Source organism: Perna viridis, chromosome 5 (assembly GCF_037379345.1).
Source record: "Perna viridis isolate PV_CMFRI_1.1 ecotype Kerala chromosome 5, ASM3737934v1, whole genome shotgun sequence".
Classification (NCBI taxonomy): domain Eukaryota; kingdom Metazoa; phylum Mollusca; class Bivalvia; order Mytilida; family Mytilidae; genus Perna; species Perna viridis.
Window position 1 is genome coordinate 46,808,941 of NC_142449.1, and position 24,450 is coordinate 46,833,390.

At 32.2% G+C, this 24,450-nt stretch overlaps 1 protein-coding gene and 1 long non-coding RNA gene across 2 annotated transcripts in view; both read left to right on the forward strand.

Moving 5' to 3' along the window:
- The first annotated feature begins 20,579 nt into the window (after positions 1 to 20,579).
- Positions 20,580 to 21,370, forward strand: LOC148617969 (uncharacterized). The gene is made up of 2 exons (XR_015922577.1): positions 20,580 to 20,706; positions 21,234 to 21,370. It is a non-coding gene; the product is annotated as an uncharacterized LOC148617969 (long non-coding RNA).
- A 658-nt stretch (positions 21,371 to 22,028) lies between these two features.
- LOC148617970 (uncharacterized) overlaps positions 22,029 to 24,450 on the forward strand; it is a 163,625-nt gene continuing 161,203 nt past the window's right edge. Inside the window, exons 1-5 of the mRNA XM_088585159.1 lie at positions 22,029 to 22,053; positions 22,591 to 22,629; positions 22,921 to 23,051; positions 23,581 to 23,716; positions 24,354 to 24,392. Of these exons, the coding sequence (XP_088441285.1) occupies positions 22,029 to 22,053; positions 22,591 to 22,629; positions 22,921 to 23,051; positions 23,581 to 23,716; positions 24,354 to 24,392 (370 nt within the window). The remainder of the gene's footprint in view (positions 22,054 to 22,590; positions 22,630 to 22,920; positions 23,052 to 23,580; positions 23,717 to 24,353; positions 24,393 to 24,450) is intronic.

The following is a 24,450-nucleotide window of genomic DNA, read 5'->3' on the forward strand; positions in this document are numbered from 1 at the left end:
AGTTTGTACAGCTTTTATCTACAAGTGATATTCATTAAATTTGGAACACATCCAAAAAATGAAAAGTTATTTGGTACAATGCCTAAGATGATTAAAAGACATTTTAGTTTCTCATTAGTTTGAACTTGTGATTGAAATTTTCTGAGCAGGAAAGTGAATGAAGTCTGCTTTTTAGAGAAGGAAAACAATTAAGCTGATAATATATTTTTTTTGAGTACTGTTGTTTCACTCAGACCTTTCTGATTAAAGAATCAAGTTGTCATTTTGTCCTGTTCTGATTGTTTAATAAGTAAGCACCCAACTTTTCAGGGTTTGACTTTTGTCGTCATATAAAGCAGCACCTTCAAAGCATCTTTAATTCAGTATTGATTTTTAAGTCTAACTTGAATATTGAATTGATGTGTAATAATTTTATTGCTGTCTTCAAGCCTAAAAAGTTAAAGAATAAATTGCATATACTTTCAGTCCTATAAACACTGCTTTTGTGGGAATAAATACAACAAGTATGGTTCAACAAAAGAAAAATACTGTAATGCACCGTGTGGCGGCAATAAGAAGCAGATGTGTGGTGGGGGTTGGAAGCTTTCTGTATACAAATCAGGTTTGGTACCTAGACACACAACTCTGTGAAAATTTTTAATGTGGAAATGATTCTTATTATTGATAAAGGTGATCCTCATGTCAAATGAGGGAAGATAACATACAAAGACCAATTCTACAAATTACTCCAAAATTATAGAATAAACATATTGAATTGGAATATTTAAAATCCTTATTTGAAAATAGACAAAAACAATGGAAATAGTATATCAAAAATATTTATGAAAACCTATAAGATGACCACAAACAATGCACGGTACATAATGCCTTCACATACAGAAGAAATGTATGATACACACCTACTTGAAAGGAAGCATACACATATTGTAGAAAACCTAGAAAAATGGAAGTATTTAAGATTTGAAGAGGGATACCAAAGAAATATCTAAATATTGAATACATGAACTGTATGCATGAAGTACAATGTATATATGAAAGTAAATTCTTCAGTTGAAATCTGTATGTTTTAACACAGTGTGTGAAATATTTGCTTGTAGGAAAACAAAAAGTAGTGAAACCCTCCATAAAGCCAAAAGGTAATGTTTTGTAACTATATAGTATCAAGGGGAACGTTGATTTTTTTGTAAACAGTTTTTTAGTACAAGTTGAAATATGTGGAACAATTACATATTGAAAAGTGGTCAATATTCAGGGCTGTAAAAATTCATGGAAATCAATCTATAATAACAGTATATATAATATTTTGAATTGTTGTATGACTATATTAAAGTGATTCATTGTCAGAGAATATTTGGATTAATGGGAATTGTGCCTTTTTATCTCACCTGGCCGAAGGCCAAGTGAGCTTATGCCATCACTTAGTGTCCATCGTCCTCGTTGTTGTCGTCGTGGACAAATTTAAAAAAATCTCTGAAACTACTGAACTGACAGGTTTTGAACTTGGGATGATTGTTCCCTTGGGTGTTCTGCACAAAATGACTGTTGGGAATTTTGATCCATGAAAAAACAAACATGGCCGCTGTTACTAAAATAGAACATAGGGGTCAGATTGCAGTTTTTTTGCAAATAACTCAAAAACTGTTGCCTTTAGCAAATTTCTGGCATGGATTATATTGTTCAGCATCATGAGACGGACCTATGCCAAAATTTTCAAAATGATTGGTCAACTGATGTAGGAGTTACGGCCCTGAAACAGGCTTTTTGCATTTTTCGCATGTGCAAGTTTGAAAATCTTCTTTTCAAAATCCATTGCACAGAATTCAATGAAAGTTGGCATTTATGTTCCTTAGGGTATCCACTACAAAATGACTGTTGGGATTGTTGATTCATGAGAAAACGTGGCCACCATTACTAAAAATAGAACATAGGGGTCTAATGGCAGTGTTTTGCAAATAACTCAAAAAGCATTGCCTTTAGCAAATTTCTTGCGGAGGGTAATATTGTTCAGCATCTTGAGACGGACCTATGCTGTAATTTTCAAAACGGTTGGTCAACTGATGTAGGAGTTACGGCCCTGAAATAGTTTGTTTTGCATTTTTCACATGTACAGCTTTGAAAATCTTCTCTAAAACCATTCAAGATTATTGAATGAAAGTAAGCATACTAGTTCTTTAGTGTATTGTTCTGAAAATGACTGTTGTGATTTTGAATCCGTGAATAGATATGGCTGCCTATACTAAAAATGGAACTTAGGGGTCATAAGACAGGTTTTTGAAAAAAAATTGAAAAATTGTTGCCTTTGGCAAAATTCTGGTTCAGGTCATGAAAATGCTATGAATAATTTTAGTTGATTTTAACTTAGCCTGTCTCATTCCTCAAGTTTTTCAAATAAGCAAATGGTTAACCAGGTGAGTGATTCAGGCTCTCTTGAGCCTCTAGTTATGGTTTTTGTATACGTGGGTTACATATTTTACATGAAACTATTTTTTCAATTACAGGATATGTTGGATGTTTCAAAGATAACAGACATCATGCAATGCCATACAATCATATCATTAATAATAGAATGACCATAGAGACATGTACTAAGCACTGTAGAAGTAAAGGGTATCATTATGCTGGTGTGGAGGTAACAATATCTTTTCTTTGTCGCCTGAATATAGCTGAAATATTGCTGCTCGGGCGTTAAAACAAAACAAACAAATCTTTTCTTTTGAAGGAGAGGAATATAGTTTTTTCCTGTTTGTCCATTTTAAAGTTTGTACAGCTTTTATCTACAAGTGATATTCATTAAATTTGGAACACATCCAAAAAATGAAAAGTTATTTGGTACAATGCCTAAGATGATTAAAAGACATTTTAGTTTCTCATTAGTTTGAACTTGTGATTGAAATTTTCTGAGCAGGAAAGTGAATGAAGTCTGCTTTTTAGAGAAGGAAAACAATTAAGCTGATAATATATTTTTTTTGAGTACTGTTGTTTCACTCAGACCTTTCTGATTAAAGAATCAAGTTGTCATTTTGTCCTGTTCTGATTGTTTAATAAGTAAGCACCCAACTTTTCAGGGTTTGACTTTTGTCGTCATATAAAGCAGCACCTTCAAAGCATCTTTAATTCAGTATTGATTTTTAAGTCTAACTTGAATATTGAATTGATGTGTAATAATTTTATTGCTGTCTTCAAGCCTAAAAAGTTAAAGAATAAATTGCATATACTTTCAGTCCTATAAACACTGCTTTTGTGGGAATAAATACAACAAGTATGGTTCAACAAAAGAAAAATACTGTAATGCACCGTGTGGCGGCAATAAGAAGCAGATGTGTGGTGGGGGTTGGAAGCTTTCTGTATACAAATCAGGTTTGGTACCTAGACACACAACTCTGTGAAAATTTTTAATGTGGAAATGATTCTTATTATTGATAAAGGTGATCCTCATGTCAAATGAGGGAAGATAACATACAAAGACCAATTCTACAAATTACTCCAAAATTATAGAATAAACATATTGAATTGGAATATTTAAAATCCTTATTTGAAAATAGACAAAAACAATGGAAATAGTATATCAAAAATATTTATGAAAACCTATAAGATGACCACAAACAATGCACGGTACATAATGCCTTCACATACAGAAGAAATGTATGATACACACCTACTTGAAAGGAAGCATACACATATTGTAGAAAACCTAGAAAAATGGAAGTATTTAAGATTTGAAGAGGGATACCAAAGAAATATCTAAATATTGAATACATGAACTGTATGCATGAAGTACAATGTATATATGAAAGTAAATTCTTCATTTGAAATCTGTATGTTTTAACACAGTGTGTGAAATATTTGCTTGTAGGAAAACAAAAAGTAGTGAAACCCTCCATAAAGCCAAAAGGTAATGTTTTGTAACTATATAGTATCAAGGGGAACGTTGATTTTTTTGTAAACAGTTTTTTAGTACAAGTTGAAATATGTGGAACAATTACATATTGAAAAGTGGTCAATATTCAGGGCTGTAAAAATTCATGGAAATCAATCTATAATAACAGTATATATAATATTTTGAATTGTTGTATGACTATATTAAAGTGATTCATTGTCAGAGAATATTTGGATTAATGGGAATTGTGCCTTTTTATCTCACCTGGCCGAAGGCCAAGTGAGCTTATGCCATCACTTAGTGTCCATCGTCCTCGTTGTTGTCGTCGTGGACAAATTTAAAAAAATCTCTGAAACTACTGAACTGACAGGTTTTGAACTTGGGATGATTGTTCCCTTGGGTGTTCTGCACAAAATGACTGTTGGGAATTTTGATCCATGAAAAAACAAACATGGCCGCTGTTACTAAAATAGAACATAGGGGTCAGATTGCAGTTTTTTTGCAAATAACTCAAAAACTGTTGCCTTTAGCAAATTTCTGGCATGGATTATATTGTTCAGCATCATGAGACGGACCTATGCCAAAATTTTCAAAATGATTGGTCAACTGATGTAGGAGTTACGGCCCTGAAACAGGCTTTTTGCATTTTTCGCATGTGCAAGTTTGAAAATCTTCTTTTCAAAATCCATTGCACAGAATTCAATGAAAGTTGGCATTTATGTTCCTTAGGGTATCCACTACAAAATGACTGTTGGGATTGTTGATTCATGAGAAAACGTGGCCACCATTACTAAAAATAGAACATAGGGGTCTAATGGCAGTGTTTTGCAAATAACTCAAAAAGCATTGCCTTTAGCAAATTTCTTGCGGAGGGTAATATTGTTCAGCATCTTGAGACGGACCTATGCTGTAATTTTCAAAACGGTTGGTCAACTGATGTAGGAGTTACGGCCCTGAAATAGTTTGTTTTGCATTTTTCACATGTACAGCTTTGAAAATCTTCTCTAAAACCATTCAAGATTATTGAATGAAAGTAAGCATACTAGTTCTTTAGTGTATTGTTCTGAAAATGACTGTTGTGATTTTGAATCCGTGAATAGATATGGCTGCCTATACTAAAAATGGAACTTAGGGGTCATAAGACAGGTTTTTGAAAAAAAATTGAAAAATTGTTGCCTTTGGCAAAATTCTGGTTCAGGTCATGAAAATGCTATGAATAATTTTAGTTGATTTTAACTTAGCCTGTCTCATTTCTCAAGTTTTTCAAATAAGCAAATGGTTAACCAGGTGAGTGATTCAGGCTCTCTTGAGCCTCTAGTTATGGTTTTTGTATACGTGGGTTACATATTTTACATGAAACTATTTTTTCAATTACAGGATATGTTGGATGTTTCAAAGATAACAGACATCATGCAATGCCATACAATCATATCATTAATAATAGAATGACCATAGAGACATGTACTAAGCACTGTAGAAGTAAAGGGTATCATTATGCTGGTGTGGAGGTAACAATATCTTTTCTTTGTCGCCTGAATATAGCTGAAATATTGCTGCTCGGGCGTTAAAACAAAACAAACAAATCTTTTCTTTTGAAGGAGAGGAATATAGTTTTTTCCTGTTTGTCCATTTTAAAGTTTGTACAGCTTTTATCTACAAGTGATATTCATTAAATTTGGAACACATCCAAAAAATGAAAAGTTATTTGGTACAATGCCTAAGATGATTAAAAGACATTTTAGTTTCTCATTAGTTTGAACTTGTGATTGAAATTTTCTGAGCAGGAAAGTGAATGAAGTCTGCTTTTTAGAGAAGGAAAACAATTAAGCTGATAATATATTTTTTTTGAGTACTGTTGTTTCACTCAGACCTTTCTGATTAAAGAATCAAGTTGTCATTTTGTCCTGTTCTGATTGTTTAATAAGTAAGCACCCAACTTTTCAGGGTTTGACTTTTGTCGTCATATAAAGCAGCACCTTCAAAGCATCTTTAATTCAGTATTGATTTTTAAGTCTAACTTGAATATTGAATTGATGTGTAATAATTTTATTGCTGTCTTCAAGCCTAAAAAGTTAAAGAATAAATTGCATATACTTTCAGTCCTATAAACACTGCTTTTGTGGGAATAAATACAACAAGTATGGTTCAACAAAAGAAAAATACTGTAATGCACCGTGTGGCGGCAATAAGAAGCAGATGTGTGGTGGGGGTTGGAAGCTTTCTGTATACAAATCAGGTTTGGTACCTAGACACACAACTCTGTGAAAATTTTTAATGTGGAAATGATTCTTATTATTGATAAAGGTGATCCTCATGTCAAATGAGGGAAGATAACATACAAAGACCAATTCTACAAATTACTCCAAAATTATAGAATAAACATATTGAATTGGAATATTTAAAATCCTTATTTGAAAATAGACAAAAACAATGGAAATAGTATATCAAAAATATTTATGAAAACCTATAAGATGACCACAAACAATGCACGGTACATAATGCCTTCACATACAGAAGAAATGTATGATACACACCTACTTGAAAGGAAGCATACACATATTGTAGAAAACCTAGAAAAATGGAAGTATTTAAGATTTGAAGAGGGATACCAAAGAAATATCTAAATATTGAATACATGAACTGTATGCATGAAGTACAATGTATATATGAAAGTAAATTCTTCATTTGAAATCTGTATGTTTTAACACAGTGTGTGAAATATTTGCTTGTAGGAAAACAAAAAGTAGTGAAACCCTCCATAAAGCCAAAAGGTAATGTTTTGTAACTATATAGTATCAAGGGGAACGTTGATTTTTTTGTAAACAGTTTTTTAGTACAAGTTGAAATATGTGGAACAATTACATATTGAAAAGTGGTCAATATTCAGGGCTGTAAAAATTCATGGAAATCAATCTATAATAACAGTATATATAATATTTTGAATTGTTGTATGACTATATTAAAGTGATTCATTGTCAGAGAATATTTGGATTAATGGGAATTGTGCCTTTTTATCTCACCTGGCCGAAGGCCAAGTGAGCTTATGCCATCACTTAGCGTCCATCGTCCTCGTCGTTGTTGTCGTCGTGGACAAATTAAAAAAAATCTCTGAAACTACTGAACTGACAGGTTTTGAACTTGGGATGATTGTTCCCTTGGGTGTTCTGCACAAAATGACTGTTGGGAATTTTGATCCATGAAAAAACAAACATGGCCGCTGTTACTAAAATAGAACATAGGGGGTCAGATTGCAGTTTTTTTGCAAATAACTCAAAAACTGTTGCCTTTAGCAAATTTCTGGCATGGATTATATTGTTCAGCATCATGAGACGGACCTATGCCAAAATTTTCAAAATGATTGGTCAACTGATGTAGGAGTTACGGCCCTGAAACAGGCTTTTTGCATTTTTCGCATGTGCAAGTTTGAAAATCTTCTTTTCAAAATCCATTGCACAGAATTCAATGAAAGTTGGCATTTATGTTCCTTAGGGTATCCACTACAAAATGACTGTTGGGATTGTTGATTCATGAGAAAACGTGGCCACCATTACTAAAAATAGAACATAGGGGTCTAATGGCAGTGTTTTGCAAATAACTCAAAAAGCATTGCCTTTAGCAAATTTCTTGCGGAGGGTAATATTGTTCTGCATCTTGAGACGGACCTATGCTGTAATTTTCAAAACGGTTGGTCAACTGATGTAGGAGTTACGGCCCTGAAATAGTTTGTTTTGCATTTTTCACATGTACAGCTTTGAAAATCTTCTTCTCTAAAACCATTCAAGATTATTGAATGAAAGTAAGCATACTAGTTCTTTAGTGTATTGTTCTGAAAATGACTGTTGTGATTTTGAATCCGTGAATAGATATGGCTGCCTATACTAAAAATGGAACTTAGGGGTCATAAGACAGGTTTTTGAAAAAAAATTGAAAAATTGTTGCCTTTGGCAAAATTCTGGTTCAGGTCATGAAAATGCTATGAATAATTTTAGTTGATTTTAACTTAGCCTGTCTCATTCCTCAAGTTTTTCAAATAAGCAAATGGTTAACCAGGTGAGTGATTCAGGCTCTCTTGAGCCTCTAGTTATGGTTTTTGTATACGTGGGTTACATATTTTACATGAAACTTCTTTTTCAATTACAGGATATGTTGGATGTTTCAAAGATAACAGACATCATGCAATGCCATACAATCATATCATTAATAATAGAATGACCATAGAGACATGTACTAAGCACTGTAGAAGTAAAGGGTATCATTATGCTGGTGTGGAGGTAACAATATCTTTTCTTTGTCGCCTGAATATAGCTGAAATATTGCTGCTCGGGCGTTAAACCCCAACAAACAAAGCAAACAAATCTTTTCTTTTGAAGGAGAGGAATATAGTTTTTTCCTGTTTGTCCATTTTAAAGTTTGTACAGCTTTTATCTACAAGTGATATTCATTAAATTTGGAACACATCCAAAAAATGAAAAGTTATTTGGTACAATGCCTAAGATGATTAAAAGACATTTTAGTTTCTCATTAGTTTGAACTTGTGATTGAAATTTTCTGAGCAGGAAAGTGAATGAAGTCTGCTTTTTAGAGAAGGAAAACAATTAAGCTGATAATTTTTTTTTTTGTGAGTACTGTTGTTTCACTCAGACCTTTCTGATTAAAGAATCAAGTTGTCATTTTGTCCTGTTCTGATTGTTTAATAAGTAAGCACCCAACTTTTCAGGGTTTGACTTTTGTCGTCATATAAAGCAGCACCTTCAAAGCATCTTTAATTCAGTATTGATTTTTAAGTCTAACTTGAATATTGAATTGATGTGTAATAATTTTATTGCTGTCTTCAAGCCTAAAAAGTTAAAGAATAAATTGCATATACTTTCAGTCCTATAAACACTGCTTTTGTGGGAATAAATACAACAAGTATGGTTCAACAAAAGAAAAATACTGTAATGCACCGTGTGGCGGCAATAAGAAGCAGATGTGTGGTGGGGGTTGGAAGCTTTCTGTATACAAATCAGGTTTGGTACCTAGACACACAACTCTGTGAAAATTTTTAATGTGGAAATGATTCTTATTATTGATAAAGGTGATCCTCATGTCAAATGAGGGAAGATAACATACAAAGACCAATTCTACAAATTACTCCAAAATTATAGAATAAACATATTGAATTGGAATATTTAAAATCCTTATTTGAAAATAGACAAAAACAATGGAAATAGTATATCAAAAATATTTATGAAAACCTATAAGATGACCACAAACAATGCACGGTACATAATGCCTTCACATACAGAAGAAATGTATGATACACACCTACTTGAAAGGAAGCATACACATATTGTAGAAAACCTAGAAAAATGGAAGTATTTAAGATTTGAAGAGGGATACCAAAGAAATATCTAAATATTGAATACATGAACTGTATGCATGAAGTACAATGTATATATGAAAGTAAATTCTTCAGTTGAAATCTGTATGTTTTAACACAGTGTGTGAAATATTTGCTTGTAGGAAAACAAAAAGTAGTGAAACCCTCCATAAAGCCAAAAGGTAATGTTTTGTAACTATATAGTATCAAGGGGAACGTTGATTTTTTTGTAAACAGTTTTTTAGTACAAGTTGAAATATGTGGAACAATTACATATTGAAAAGTGGTCAATATTCAGGGCTGTAAAAATTCATGGAAATCAATCTATAATAACAGTATATATAATATTTTGAATTGTTGTATGACTATATTAAAGTGATTCATTGTCAGAGAATATTTGGATTAATGGGAATTGTGCCTTTTTATCTCACCTGGCCGAAGGCCAAGTGAGCTTATGCCATCACTTAGCGTCCATCGTCCTCGTTGTTGTCGTCGTGGACAAATTTAAAAAAATCTCTGAAACTACTGAACTGACAGGTTTTGAACTTGGGATGATTGTTCCCTTGGGTGTTCTGCACAAAATGACTGTTGGGAATTTTGATCCATGAAAAAACAAACATGGCCGCTGTTACTAAAATAGAACATAGGGGTCAGATTGCAGTTTTTTTGCAAATAACTCAAAAACTGTTGCCTTTAGCAAATTTCTGGCATGGATTATATTGTTCAGCATCATGAGACGGACCTATGCCAAAATTTTCAAAATGATTGGTCAACTGATGTAGGAGTTACGGCCCTGAAACAGGCTTTTTGCATTTTTCGCATGTGCAAGTTTGAAAATCTTCTTTTCAAAATCCATTGCACAGAATTCAATGAAAGTTGGCATTTATGTTCCTTAGGGTATCCACTACAAAATGACTGTTGGGATTGTTGATTCATGAGAAAACGTGGCCACCATTACTAAAAATAGAACATAGGGGTCTAATGGCAGTGTTTTGCAAATAACTCAAAAAGCATTGCCTTTAGCAAATTTCTTGCGGAGGGTAATATTGTTCAGCATCTTGAGACGGACCTATGCTGTAATTTTCAAAACGGTTGGTCAACTGATGTAGGAGTTACGGCCCTGAAATAGTTTGTTTTGCATTTTTCACATGTACAGCTTTGAAAATCTTCTCTAAAACCATTCAAGATTATTGAATGAAAGTAAGCATACTAGTTCTTTAGTGTATTGTTCTGAAAATGACTGTTGTGATTTTGAATCCGTGAATAGATATGGCTGCCTATACTAAAAATGGAACTTAGGGGTCATAAGACAGGTTTTTGAAAAAAAATTGAAAAATTGTTGCCTTTGGCAAAATTCTGGTTCAGGTCATGAAAATGCTATGAATAATTTTAGTTGATTTTAACTTAGCCTGTCTCATTCCTCAAGTTTTTCAAATAAGCAAATGGTTAACCAGGTGAGTGATTCAGGCTCTCTTGAGCCTCTAGTTATGGTTTTTGTATACGTGGGTTACATATTTTACATGAAACTATTTTTTCAATTACAGGATATGTTGGATGTTTCAAAGATAACAGACATCATGCAATGCCATACAATCATATCATTAATAATAGAATGACCATAGAGACATGTACTAAGCACTGTAGAAGTAAAGGGTATCATTATGCTGGTGTGGAGGTAACAATATCTTTTCTTTGTCGCCTGAATATAGCTGAAATATTGCTGCTCGGGCGTTAAAACAAAACAAACAAATCTTTTCTTTTGAAGGAGAGGAATATAGTTTTTTCCTGTTTGTCCATTTTAAAGTTTGTACAGCTTTTATCTACAAGTGATATTCATTAAATTTGGAACACATCCAAAAAATGAAAAGTTATTTGGTACAATGCCTAAGATGATTAAAAGACATTTTAGTTTCTCATTAGTTTGAACTTGTGATTGAAATTTTCTGAGCAGGAAAGTGAATGAAGTCTGCTTTTTAGAGAAGGAAAACAATTAAGCTGATAATATATTTTTTTTGAGTACTGTTGTTTCACTCAGACCTTTCTGATTAAAGAATCAAGTTGTCATTTTGTCCTGTTCTGATTGTTTAATAAGTAAGCACCCAACTTTTCAGGGTTTGACTTTTGTCGTCATATAAAGCAGCACCTTCAAAGCATCTTTAATTCAGTATTGATTTTTAAGTCTAACTTGAATATTGAATTGATGTGTAATAATTTTATTGCTGTCTTCAAGCCTAAAAAGTTAAAGAATAAATTGCATATACTTTCAGTCCTATAAACACTGCTTTTGTGGGAATAAATACAACAAGTATGGTTCAACAAAAGAAAAATACTGTAATGCACCATGTGGCGGCAATAAGAAGCAGATGTGTGGTGGGGCTTGGAAGCTTTCTGTATACAAATCAGGTTTGGTACCTAGACACACAACTCTGTGAAAATTTTTAATGTGGAAATGATTCTTATTATTGATAAAGGTGATCCTCATGTCAAATGAGGGAAGATAACATACAAAGACCAATTCTACAAATTACTCCAAAATTATAGAATAAACATATTGAATTGGAATATTTAAAATCCTTATTTGAAAATAGACAAAAACAATGGAAATAGTATATCAAAAATATTTATGAAAACCTATAAGATGACCACAAACAATGCACGGTACATAATGCCTTCACATACAGAAGAAATGTATGATACACACCTACTTGAAAGGAAGCATACACATATTGTAGAAAACCTAGAAAAATGGAAGTATTTAAGATTTGAAGAGGGATACCAAAGAAATATCTAAATATTGAATACATGAACTGTATGCATGAAGTACAATGTATATATGAAAGTAAATTCTTCAGTTGAAATCTGTATGTTTTAACACAGTGTGTGAAATATTTGCTTGTAGGAAAACAAAAAGTAGTGAAACCCTCCATAAAGCCAAAAGGTAATGTTTTGTAACTATATAGTATCAAGGGGAACGTTGATTTTTTTGTAAACAGTTTTTTAGTACAAGTTGAAATATGTGGAACAATTACATATTGAAAAGTGGTCAATATTCAGGGCTGTAAAAATTCATGGAAATCAATCTATAATAACAGTATATATAATATTTTGAATTGTTGTATGACTATATTAAAGTGATTCATTGTCAGAGAATATTTGGATTAATGGGAATTGTGCCTTTTTATCTCACCTGGCCGAAGGCCAAGTGAGCTTATGCCATCACTTAGCGTCCATCGTCCTCGTCGTTGTTGTCGTCGTGGACAAATTTAAAAAAATCTCTGAAACTACTGAACTGACAGGTTTTGAACTTGGGATGATTGTTCCCTTGGGTGTTCTGCACAAAATGACTGTTGGGAATTTTGATCCATGAAAAAACAAACATGGCCGCTGTTACTAAAATAGAACATAGGGGTCAGATTGCAGTTTTTTTGCAAATAACTCAAAAACTGTTGCCTTTAGCAAATTTCTGGCATGGATTATATTGTTCAGCATCATGAGACGGACCTATGCCAAAATTTTCAAAATGATTGGTCAACTGATGTAGGAGTTACGGCCCTGAAACAGGCTTTTTGCATTTTTCGCATGTGCAAGTTTGAAAATCTTCTTTTCAAAATCCATTGCACAGAATTCAATGAAAGTTGGCATTTATGTTCCTTAGGGTATCCACTACAAAATGACTGTTGGGATTGTTGATTCATGAGAAAACGTGGCCACCATTACTAAAAATAGAACATAGGGGTCTAATGGCAGTGTTTTGCAAATAACTCAAAAAGCATTGCCTTTAGCAAATTTCTTGCGGAGGGTAATATTGTTCAGCATCTTGAGACGGACCTATGCTTGGTTGGTCAACTGATGTAGGAGTTACGGCCCTGAAATAGTTTGGTTTGCATTTTTCACATGTACAGCTTTGAAAATCTTCTTCTCTAAAACCATTTAAGATTATTGAATGAAAGTAAGCATACTAGTTCTTTAGTGTATTGTTCTGAAAATGACTGTTGTGATTTTGAATCCGTGAATAGATATGGCTGCCTATACTAAAAATGGAACTTAGGGGTCATAAGACAGGTTTTTGAAAAAAATTTGAAAAATTGTTGCCTTTGGCAAAATTCTGGTTCAGGTCATGAAAATGCTATGAATAATTTTAGTTGATTTTAACTTAGCCTGTCTCATTCCTCAAGTTTTTCAAATAAGCAAATGGTTAACCAGGTGAGTGATTCAGGCTCTCTTGAGCCTCTAGTTATGGTTTTTGTATACGTGGGTTACATATTTTACATGAAACTTCTTTTTCAATTACAGGATATGTTGGATGTTTCAAAGATAACAGACATCATGCAATGCCATACAATCATATCATTAATAATAGAATGACCATAGAGACATGTACTAAGCACTGTAGAAGTAAAGGGTATTATTATGCTGGTGTGGAGGTAACAATATCTTTTCTTTTGTCGCCTGAATATAGCTGAAATATTGCTGCTCGGGCGTTAAAACAAAACAAACAAATCTTTTCTTTTGAAGGAGAGGAATATAGTTTTTTCCTGTTTGTCCATTTTAAAGTTTGTACAGCTTTTATCTACAAGTGATATTCATTAAATTTGGAACACATCCAAAAGATGAAAAGTTATTTAGTACAATGCATAAGATGATTAAAAGGCATTTTAGTTTCTCATTAGTTTGAACTTGTGATTGAAATTTTCTGAGCAGGAAAGTCTGCTCTTAACCCAATCAAGGCACATGACGCCTGTAGGCATCAATGCGCTACAGCTGTATGATGCCTAAAGGTATCATGAAACAAGTAAAATTAGAGTTTTTTTTTACGGGAGTTTTTTCGTATATACTTTACTGCATTGTTCCATACAAATTGTTAAAAACTTATCTGTTATATATCATATTTTGATTTCATGAATTGAGTTTGAGAAAAATAAACCTTTGAGCCAATTATGAGCGGTTTTAACCATGCTATCGTTTCGAGGTTATGTCGAGCCGCCATATTTTCATCTCGCCAGACATGAGCTTGCAATATGACGCAGAAAGATCTTTTTTTTTCTTAAAAATTACCCAATAGCTTTTGGAACACATACAGTACTGATTTTGTTTTTGCTATCCAACTTTAACGGGAAAAAATAACGCATGAAAAATAGCTTTATACCGATACTTTCTGATAATGAATTGGTAGTCAGGCTTTCATTTCGTCTAGATATTCGTCTGTGAACTTTCCTACGAGATAGTAGGTCATTGCCATATAAGGTAAATTCCATTTTTGTCTGACCAATTAGAACTATTTGGGTTATAAAGGTGGTCCGTAGTAAAAAATTGTGTAAACACGTAGTATTATCATCTGTTGACAGTTCGAAAAATGGAGTCCTCAGACGATGATTTTGAAATTTTCGCAAAATGAAATCAGTGCTGAAGTTCAGCACTATAATGACAGACTAGAGCAAATAGGGATCAGAGATAATGATAATTTAATAGATTCTGTTGATGATAATAATTATGACCCCCTTGTTGATGAGAGAGGTGACCATATTTAAGAGAATCAGGTTGTAAATGATGATGGGTGGCACAATGGCTTCCCATATTATGAGAGGGGATTGCCTCATTTATTTCTCCCCCGTGGAAATACTGGCCCTAGAAAAGTGTTGGGTGCCGATAGAAACCCAGCAGACTTCTTCTCCCTGCTTTTTCCTGATGCATCTTGACAATTTATCTTGCAAGAAACTGACAAGTTTGCTAAAAAATAAAATGAAAACCCTGATGAAAATAAATCTCCATAGGTTACTCCCACAATTCCGGAGATGAAAGCATTTCTCGGTTTGTGTTTCTTAATGGGAATAAATATTAAGCCAGATATTAAATCTTACTGGTCTGCAGATGTATTAATTGACAACAATTTTTTTAGGAAAACCATGCATAGAGATAGGTTTATGCAAATATTAAGGTACCTGCGCTTCTCAGATTGTAATCTGGCTCCTCAGCCAGGAGATGCAATTTTTTCTGTATTATATAAAGTCAATGCTATCATGAGCAAATTTGTAGACAAGATGGTTGATCAGTATGTACCGAAGAGACCAGTTTCTGTAGATGAAGTAATGACCCCTTTTGAAGGCAGGTTATCTTTAAAGCAATACATGCCAGTAAAACCTACAAAATGGGGAATCAAAATGTGGGCTTTAGCAGAAGCTGTCATGCGATGTATTTCATTCTGCAAAATATACAGTGGTAAAACTGATGGGACAGCTAATGGTCTTGCCCATCGTGTTGTCAAATCATTCTTAGAATGAGCTGGAGTCCTAGGGCAGGGATACCATGTTTATATGGATGTTTTTTTTTACAACTGCTGCATTACTAAATGATCTATTTGAAAATCACAACATTGGTGCCTGTGGTAGTCAGGTCAGATCGTAGGGAGGTACCCAGGGCCATTATGAGAAAGAACCCTGAAGGAATAGCCAATGGTGGGGACATGCAGTTCAGGCAGAAAAGGGCCATCATTGCAACAGTATGGAAAGACAAAAAAATGTGTTATTTCTACCATACATGACAGGAGTACTGGAACAGTACAAAGAAATGTACAACATCCCAATGGCTAATTCCAACGGCAGGACATACCATGCCCTCAAATTGTTGTAGACTATACTAAGTATATAGGTCTTGTTGATAGGGCTTATCAGTATATTCAGTATTATGTTTTCCAACACAAGACCCTGAAATGGCCAAAGAGGATTTGTTTTTAAAAAAGCTTGAAATTCTGAAATTTAATGCTTTAGGCTCTTTTTGTGCTCCCCAAATCATCAACCTGGACCAAATAGGAGAACATGGATCTTCTTAGACTTTTCTAAAGCTGTGGCAGAAGGATTAATTGGTGGATCAGTCCTTATGGGACATTCGTCACTTGTACAAGTGGAAGCTGGTCTTTCACCGAGACATCTACCAGGAAGTTTCCAAACAAAAAGCTGGTGCCATGTGTGTTGTATGAGATTACAGTCCAACCAACAAGACAAAAGGAAACAAACCTATTATGGGTGCTTAGATTGTGGAAAACATTTTTGTCTCCCTGATTGTTTTACCATTTTCCATACCAGGAAATCCTACTACTAACTTTCTATGCATCTTTATTAATGTTGACTTTGTTGTTTGAAACCTTGTTTGAACTTTTCAATATGGAATTTTGGAGTTAAATGTTCGTTTAATTAACTTTCTCAGAATTTCAGATGTTTTATTGAGATTATATTCCTTCTGATAAAGGAAAAACATTTTTTACATCATGTAAAACTTCGGGAAGCTCATTTTTTAGATGCACATGACGATATTAGGGGGAAAAACAAAGGCTGGAAAACAATCGTATTTGATAAAACACTTGTCAACATTTCCCCCTCGCTTAGACTTTAAACTCGAGTCTTTAATAGGAGAGTTAAAGATAAAAAGAATTTTATTTGCAATGTTGGGAACCAAAAGAATTTTTCAATTATCTTTAAAAATGCAAAAGTTCTGATGATTTAAGGTTGATACCTTATGCCACTTAATGAATTTTTTGCCAACCAAATCCAAATCACAGATAAGTGATGACATCACGAAGAAACTTTCCGTAAAAGTTTGACTTTCCTGTTGGTTGTCTGATATAAATTGACAATTTTTTCCCCTAAATTTTCCAACAGTCATATACAATCATCATTACATAAAACATGTAACTTATATTGTTCACAAATATCACAACATGATTTAGTATACAAAGAATACATATAATCATTAAGAAATGTATATATTGTTGAAAAATTATTGTTGAAAAATATTTTTTTGTAAATAATGGGGGTTTTTACAAAAGAATCAGAGGATAAAAAAATAATAATAAAAAATAAAGGAGAAATAAATCAAGAGAAAAAAATACAAACTAAAACAAAAGAGGAGAAGTCTGTTTTCTAATTTGAAATACATTAATAAATCATTCATTTAACTTTCATACATTGTGAATCCTAGACATTAAATATATTTTGGAATTTACTCCACTTATTATTGAACTTAGTAATATACTTATTTTTACTGCTAACATTTTTTCTATCTTATACATATCTTGCAACTTACATTTTAATGCTATTATAGATAAATTATCTTTAAAACACCTTGTATGATATATTTCTTGATATTAAAAAATGTAATGTTTTGAGGTCATTTTTACCTCAAGTTTTGAAACATCACCAAAAATAAAACACAGTTTTGTAATTGGAATACTTAAACCATGTGAAAGAAACCAATATTCAACATTATGTAAAAAATCTTGAACTATGTTACAATTTCATAGTAAATGTTCTATTGTTTCATTTCACAAAATGTACAATAAGCATCATCAACAATTTTCATTTTAAAAAGAAGCTTATTTGTAGTAAGTATATAATGGTTTATTCTATACTGAAGCCACTGGAGTTTAGTATTCTTAGTGACTACAAACGGAAGATTAAAAATACAGTTCCATTCTAAATTATGTTCACTTAGTAGTTCACTCCATTTTTTTTGTCCATTATGACAGATTTCATTTTTCACTAATATATTGTACATATCTTTTGACCCTTTATTACTTCTGATAAGGTTTTGAAATACAGAAAGGATAAATGGTCTACATAGAATAGTGGTACCTTGTATAAAATATTTTGCTGCTGATTTTTACAGCTGCTCTCAAACTATTGTATTTCATAACATCAATATTTATTCCATATTTTTGGTGTAACTGTTCTAAAGTGAAAAATGAACCATCAGAATTATACAAATCATTAATATAAATAATACCATGTTCAAACCAATCTTTGAAGCATGGTGGCTCATTATCTGTTTTAATAATATTGTTTAACCATGTAGGATTTGAAAGAAAATATTCCCAATTCGTGTGTCTTTCTCTGTCAATTAACATTTCCCAAGATCTTAAAACATCTTACCAAAAATAATTTTTTATCTTAAGATATAACTTTTTTATGTAGGCAACCACCACAACTGAACAATTTGTTTTTGTCAACATAAGACATAAAAATATTTTGCCATTTACAATTTTTTTGACAACCTCTTCTGACCCAAGTTGATTTCAATGCATTTATAAATACATTTAAATTAATCATTTTCTGTCCACCTTCTTTACATGAAATATCTTTTTTAACCTTATTGACTGGTGAGTTCCAAGTACATGTAAATATGAGGTAATTTATTTTTTTTTCATAGTTTCTTCATCAGGGTTTGGTAAAGAAATTTTCAAGTGGTTTAGTATTGGCAGAACTAGAGACTTTATGACTAATTCTACCAATAATAGTAAGATTTCTTTTTGACCACTGTTTTAATAATGATTTGATCTGGAAAATACTGTCAAAATCATTTATTTTAATTATTTTGTTCAGATCAACATCAAAATTCACACCAAGTAGTTAAAAAGGTGTTTCACCCCAAGAAAGATCTTTGTCTGAACACAATATATCACTACTATTTTTTTTTACTCCCAATCCAAGGTACTTGGGTTTTATCAAAAAAAATCTATATTCAAGCCAGATATTTAAGCATACCAACCAAGTTCAATACGAGATTCACTAAGAGATTTTTCATTGCCATCCAAAATTAAAGATGTGTCGTCAGGAAACTGACATTTTTGTCACGTTTGCAAAACCTGAATACCACATATATACTTATTACCACGAATCTTGATAGCAAGAATTTCTGCACATAAAATAAACAAGTAAGGTGACAGAGGATCTCCTTGCCTACATCCCGTCCAATATGAAAATAAGTCTAAGATTTTTAGTAAGTCCCTAAAATTTCAAACCGCTAATCAACGTCAAATTTTATTACTCGTCCTTCAAAATTAAGAAACGTTTTGTAGCAAGCACATGTCAAAAATTAGTCCAGCCAGGAAACCGCTTGTGCTAATATTTAGTCCGGCATTAGGAATGTGCAGTCAAATAAAATTCAGTACTGAAAGTGTTAAGAGTAGGAAAACAATTTAGTTGATAATTTTTCTTCTGTGAGTACTATTGTTCCACTCGGACCTTTCTGATTAATGAATCAAGTTATTTTGTCCTGTTCTGATTGTTTAATAAGTAAGCACCCAACTTTTCAGGGTTTGACTTTTGTGGTCACATCAAGCATTACCTTCAAAGCATCCTTAATTCAGTATAGATTTCTAACTTTAATATTGAAATGATGTGTAATAATTTTATTACTGTCTTCAAGCCAAAGAAGTTCAAGAATAGATTGCATATACTTTCAGTCCTATAAACACTGCTTTTGTGGTAATAAATACAGCAAGTATGGTTCAACAAATGAAAAATACTGTAATACACCATGTGGCGGCAATAAGAAGCAGATGTGTGGTGGGGGTTGGAAGCTTTCTGTATACAAATCAGGTTTGGTACCTAGACACAAAACTTTGTGAAAATTTTCAATGTGCAAATGAGCTTATTATTGATAGAGGTGATCCTCACATGAAATGAGTGACGATTATGCACTAGGACTGATTCTTCAGATTACTCGAAAATAAAAGAATAAATATTTTGAATTGGAATATTTAAAATCGTAATTTGAAAATAGAGAAAAACAATTGAAATAGTATATAGAAAAGATTTAACAAAACCTATAAGATGACTACAAACAATGCATGGTACATAATGCCTGCACATTCAAAAGAAATGTATGATACACACCTACTTGAAAGGAAGCATACATATGTTGTACAAAAAAGGCACAAACAATTGAATTATTATATCAAAAACATTTAGCAAAAGCTATAAGATGACCACAAACAATGCATGGTACATAATGCCTGCACATTCAAAAGAAATGTATGATACACACCTACTTGAAAGGAAGCATACACATTTTGTAGAAAAGAGCCAAAAATAGAAGCATTAAAGATTTGAGGAGGGATACTAAAGTAATATCTAAAAATTAATACATGAACGGTATACATAAAGTATATATGGAAGTAAATTCTTCAATTGAAATCTGTATGTTTTAACAGAGTGTGAAATATTTGCTTGTAGGGAAACAAAAAGTAGTGAAACCCTCCATAAAGCCAAAAGGTAATGTTTTATAACTATATGGTATCAAGGAAACTTTTTTCTAAAAAGCTTTTTAGCACAAGATGAAATATGTGGATCAATTACATATTGAATAGTGGTCAATATTCAGGGTTGTAAAAATTGATGCAAACCGATCTACAATAAGAGTATATGTAATATTTTGAATTGTTATATGATTATATTGAAGTGATTCATTGTCAGAGAATATTTGGATTAATGGGAGTTATGCCTTTTTATGGTTTTTGTATGCATGGGTTGCATATTTTACGTGAAAGTTTTTTTCAATTACAGGATATATTGGATGTTTCAAAGATAACAAACTTCCTGCAATGCCATACAAACATATCATTAATAATAGAATGACCATAGAGACATGTACTAAGCACTGTAGAAGTAAAGGATACTACTATGCTGGTGTGGAGGTAACAGTGTATTTTCCTTTGAAGGAGAGAAATATAGGTTTTTCCTGTTTGTCCATTTTAAAGTTTGTGCAGGTTTTATCTGCAAGTGATATTTATTAAATTTGGAACACATCCAAAAAGTGAAAAGTTATTTGGTACAATGCCGAAGATGATTAAGAGACATTTTAGTTTCTCATTAGTTTGAACTTGTGACTGGGATTGGAAATTTTCTTAGCAGGAAAGTGAAATAAGTCTGCTCTTAAGAGAAGGAAAACAATTTAGTTGATAATTTTTCTTTTGTGAGTACTATTGTTCAACTCAGACCTTTCTGATTAATGAATGAAGTTGTCATTTTGTCCTGTTCTGATTGTTTAATAAGTAAGCACCCAATTTTTCAGGGTTTGACTTTTGTGGTCATATAAAGCATTACCTTCAAAGCATTTTTAATTCAGTATAGATTTCTAACTTTAATATTGAAATGATGTGTGATAATTTTATTACTGTCTTCAAGCCAAAGAAGTTCAAGAATAAATTGCATATACTTTCAGTCCTATAAACACTGCTTTTGTGGTAATAAATACAGCAAGTATGGTTCAACAAATGAAAAATACTGTAATACACCATGTGGCGGCAATAAGAAGCAGATGTGTGGTGGGGGTTGGAAGCTTTCTGTATACAAATCAGGTTTGGTACCTAGACACAAAACTTTGTGAAAATTTTCAATGTGCAAATGAGCTTATTATTGATAGAGGTGATCCTCACATGAAATGAGTGACGATTATGCACTAGGACTGATTCTTCAGATTACTCGAAAATTAAAGAATAAATATTTTGAATTGGAATATTTAAAATCGTAATTTGAAAATAGAGAAAAACAATTGAAATAGTATATAGAAAAGATTTAGCAAAACCTATAAGATGACTACAAACAATGCATGGTACATAATGCCTGCACATTCAAAAGAAATGTATGATACACACCTACTTGAAAGGAAGCATACATATGTTGTACAAAAAAGGCACAAACAATTGAAATATTATATCAAAAACATTTAGCAAAAGCTAAAAAATAAATATTTTGAATTGGAATATTTAAAATTGTAATTTGAAAATAGAGAAAAACAATTCAAATAGTATATAGAAAAGATTTAGCAAAACCTATAAGATGACTACAAACAATGCATGGTGCATAATGCCTGCACATTCAAAAGAAATGTATGATACACACCTACTTGAAAGGAAGCATACATATGTTGTACAAAAAAGGCACAAACAATTGAAATATTATATCAAAAACATTTAGCAAAAGCTATAAGATGACCACAAACAATGCATGGTACATAATGCCTGCACATTCACAAAGGAAATGTATGATACACACCTACTTGAAAGGAAGCATACACATTTTGTAGAAAAGAGACAAAAATAGAAGCATTAAAGATTTGAGGAGCGATACTAAAGTAATATTTAAAAATTGAATACATGAACGGTATACATGAAGTATATATGGAAGTAAATTCTTCAATTGAAATCTGTATGTTTTAACAGAGTGTGAAATATTTGCTTGTAGGGAAACAAAAAGTAGTGAAACCCTCCATAAAGCCAAAAGGTAATGTTTTGTAACTATATGGTATCAAAGAAAGTTTTTTCTAAAAAGCTTTTTAGTACAAGTTGAAATATGTGGATCAATTACATATTGAAAAGTGGTCAATATTCAGAGTTGTAAAAATTTATGCAAACCGATCTACAAACGAGACAAAAATAGAAGCATTAAAGATTTGAGGAGGGATACTAAAGTGATATCTAAAAATGAATACATGAACGGTATACATGAAGTATATATGGAAGTAAATTCTTCAATTGAAATCTGTATGTTTTAACAGAGTGTGAAATATTTGCTTGTAGGGAAACAAAAAGTAGTGAAACCCTCCATAAAGCCAAAAGGTAATGTTTTATAACTATATGGTATCAAGGAAACTTTTTTCTAAAAAGCTTTTTAGCACAAGATGAAATATGTGGATCAATTACATATTGAAAAGTGGTCAGTATTCAGGGTTGTAAAAATTGATGCAAACCGATCTACAATAAGAGTATATATAATATTTTGAATTGTTATATGATTATATTGAAGTGATTCATTGTCAGAGAATATTTGGATTAATGGGAGTTATGCCTTTTTATGGTTTTTGTATGCATGGGTTGCATATTTTACGTGAAAGTTTTTTTCAATTACAGGATATATTGGATGTTTCAAAGATAACAAACTTCCTGCAATGCCATACAAACATATCATTAATAATAGAATGACCATAGAGACATGTACTAAGCACTGTAAAAGTAAAGGATACTACTATGCTGGTGTGGAGGTAACAATGTATTTTCCTTTGAAGGAGAGAAATATAGGTTTTTCCTGTTTGTCCATTTTAAAGTTTGTGCAGGTTTTATCTGCAAGTGATATTTATTAAATTTGGAACACATCCAAAAAGTGAAAAGTTATTTGGTACAATGCCGAAGATGATTAAGAGACATTTTAGTTTCTCATTAGTTTGAACTTGTGATTGGGATTGGAAATTTTCTTAGCAGGAAAGTGAAATAAGTCTGCTCTTAAGAGAAGGAAAACAATTTAGTTGATAATTTTTCTTTTGTGAGTACTATTGTTCAACTCAGACCTTTCTGATTAATGAATGAAGTTGTCATTTTGTCCTGTTCTGATTGTTTAATAAGTAAGCACCCAATTTTTCAGGGTTTGACTTTTGTGGTCATATAAAGCATTACCTTCAAAGCATTTTTAATTCAGTATAGATTTCTAACTTTAATATTGAAATGATGTGTGATAATTTTATTACTGTCTTCAAGCCAAAGAAGTTCAAGAATATAAATTGCATATACTTTCAGTCCTATAAACACTGCTTTTGTGGTAATAAATACAGCAAGTATGGTTCAACAAATGAAAAATACTGTAATACACCATGTGGCGGCAATAAGAAGCAGATGTGTGGTGGGGGTTGGAAGCTTTCTGTATACAAATCAGGTTTGGTACCTAGACACAAAACTTTGTGAAAATTTTCAATGTGCAAATGAGCTTATTATTGATAGAGGTGATCCTCACATGAAATGAGTGACGATTATGCACTAGGACTGATTCTTCAGATTACTCGAAAATGAAAGAATAAATATTTTGAATTGGAATATTTAAAATCGTAATTTGAAAATAGAGAAAAACAATTGAAATAGTGTATAGAAAAGATTTAGCAAAACCTATAAGATGACTACAAACAATGCATGGTACATAATGCCTGCACATTCAAATGAAATGTATGATACACACCTACTTGAAAGGAAGCATACATATGTTGTACAAAAAAGGCACAAACAATTGAAATATTATATCAAAAACACTTAGCAAAAGCTATAAGATGACCACAAACAATGCATGGTACATAATGCCTGCACATTCAAAAGAAATGTATGATACACGCCTATTTGAAAGGAAGCATACACATTTTGTAGAAAAGAGACAAAAATAGAAGCATTAAAGATTTGAGGAGGGATACTAAAGTAATATTTAAAAATTGAATACATGAACGGTATACATGAAGTATATATGGAAGTAAATTCTTCAATTGAAATCTGTATGTTTTAACAGAGTGTGAAATATTTGCTTGTAGGGAAACAAAAAGTAGTGAAACCCTCCATAAAGCCAAAAGGTAATGTTTTGTAACTATATGGTATCAAAGAAAGTTTTTTCTAAAAAGCTTTTTAGTA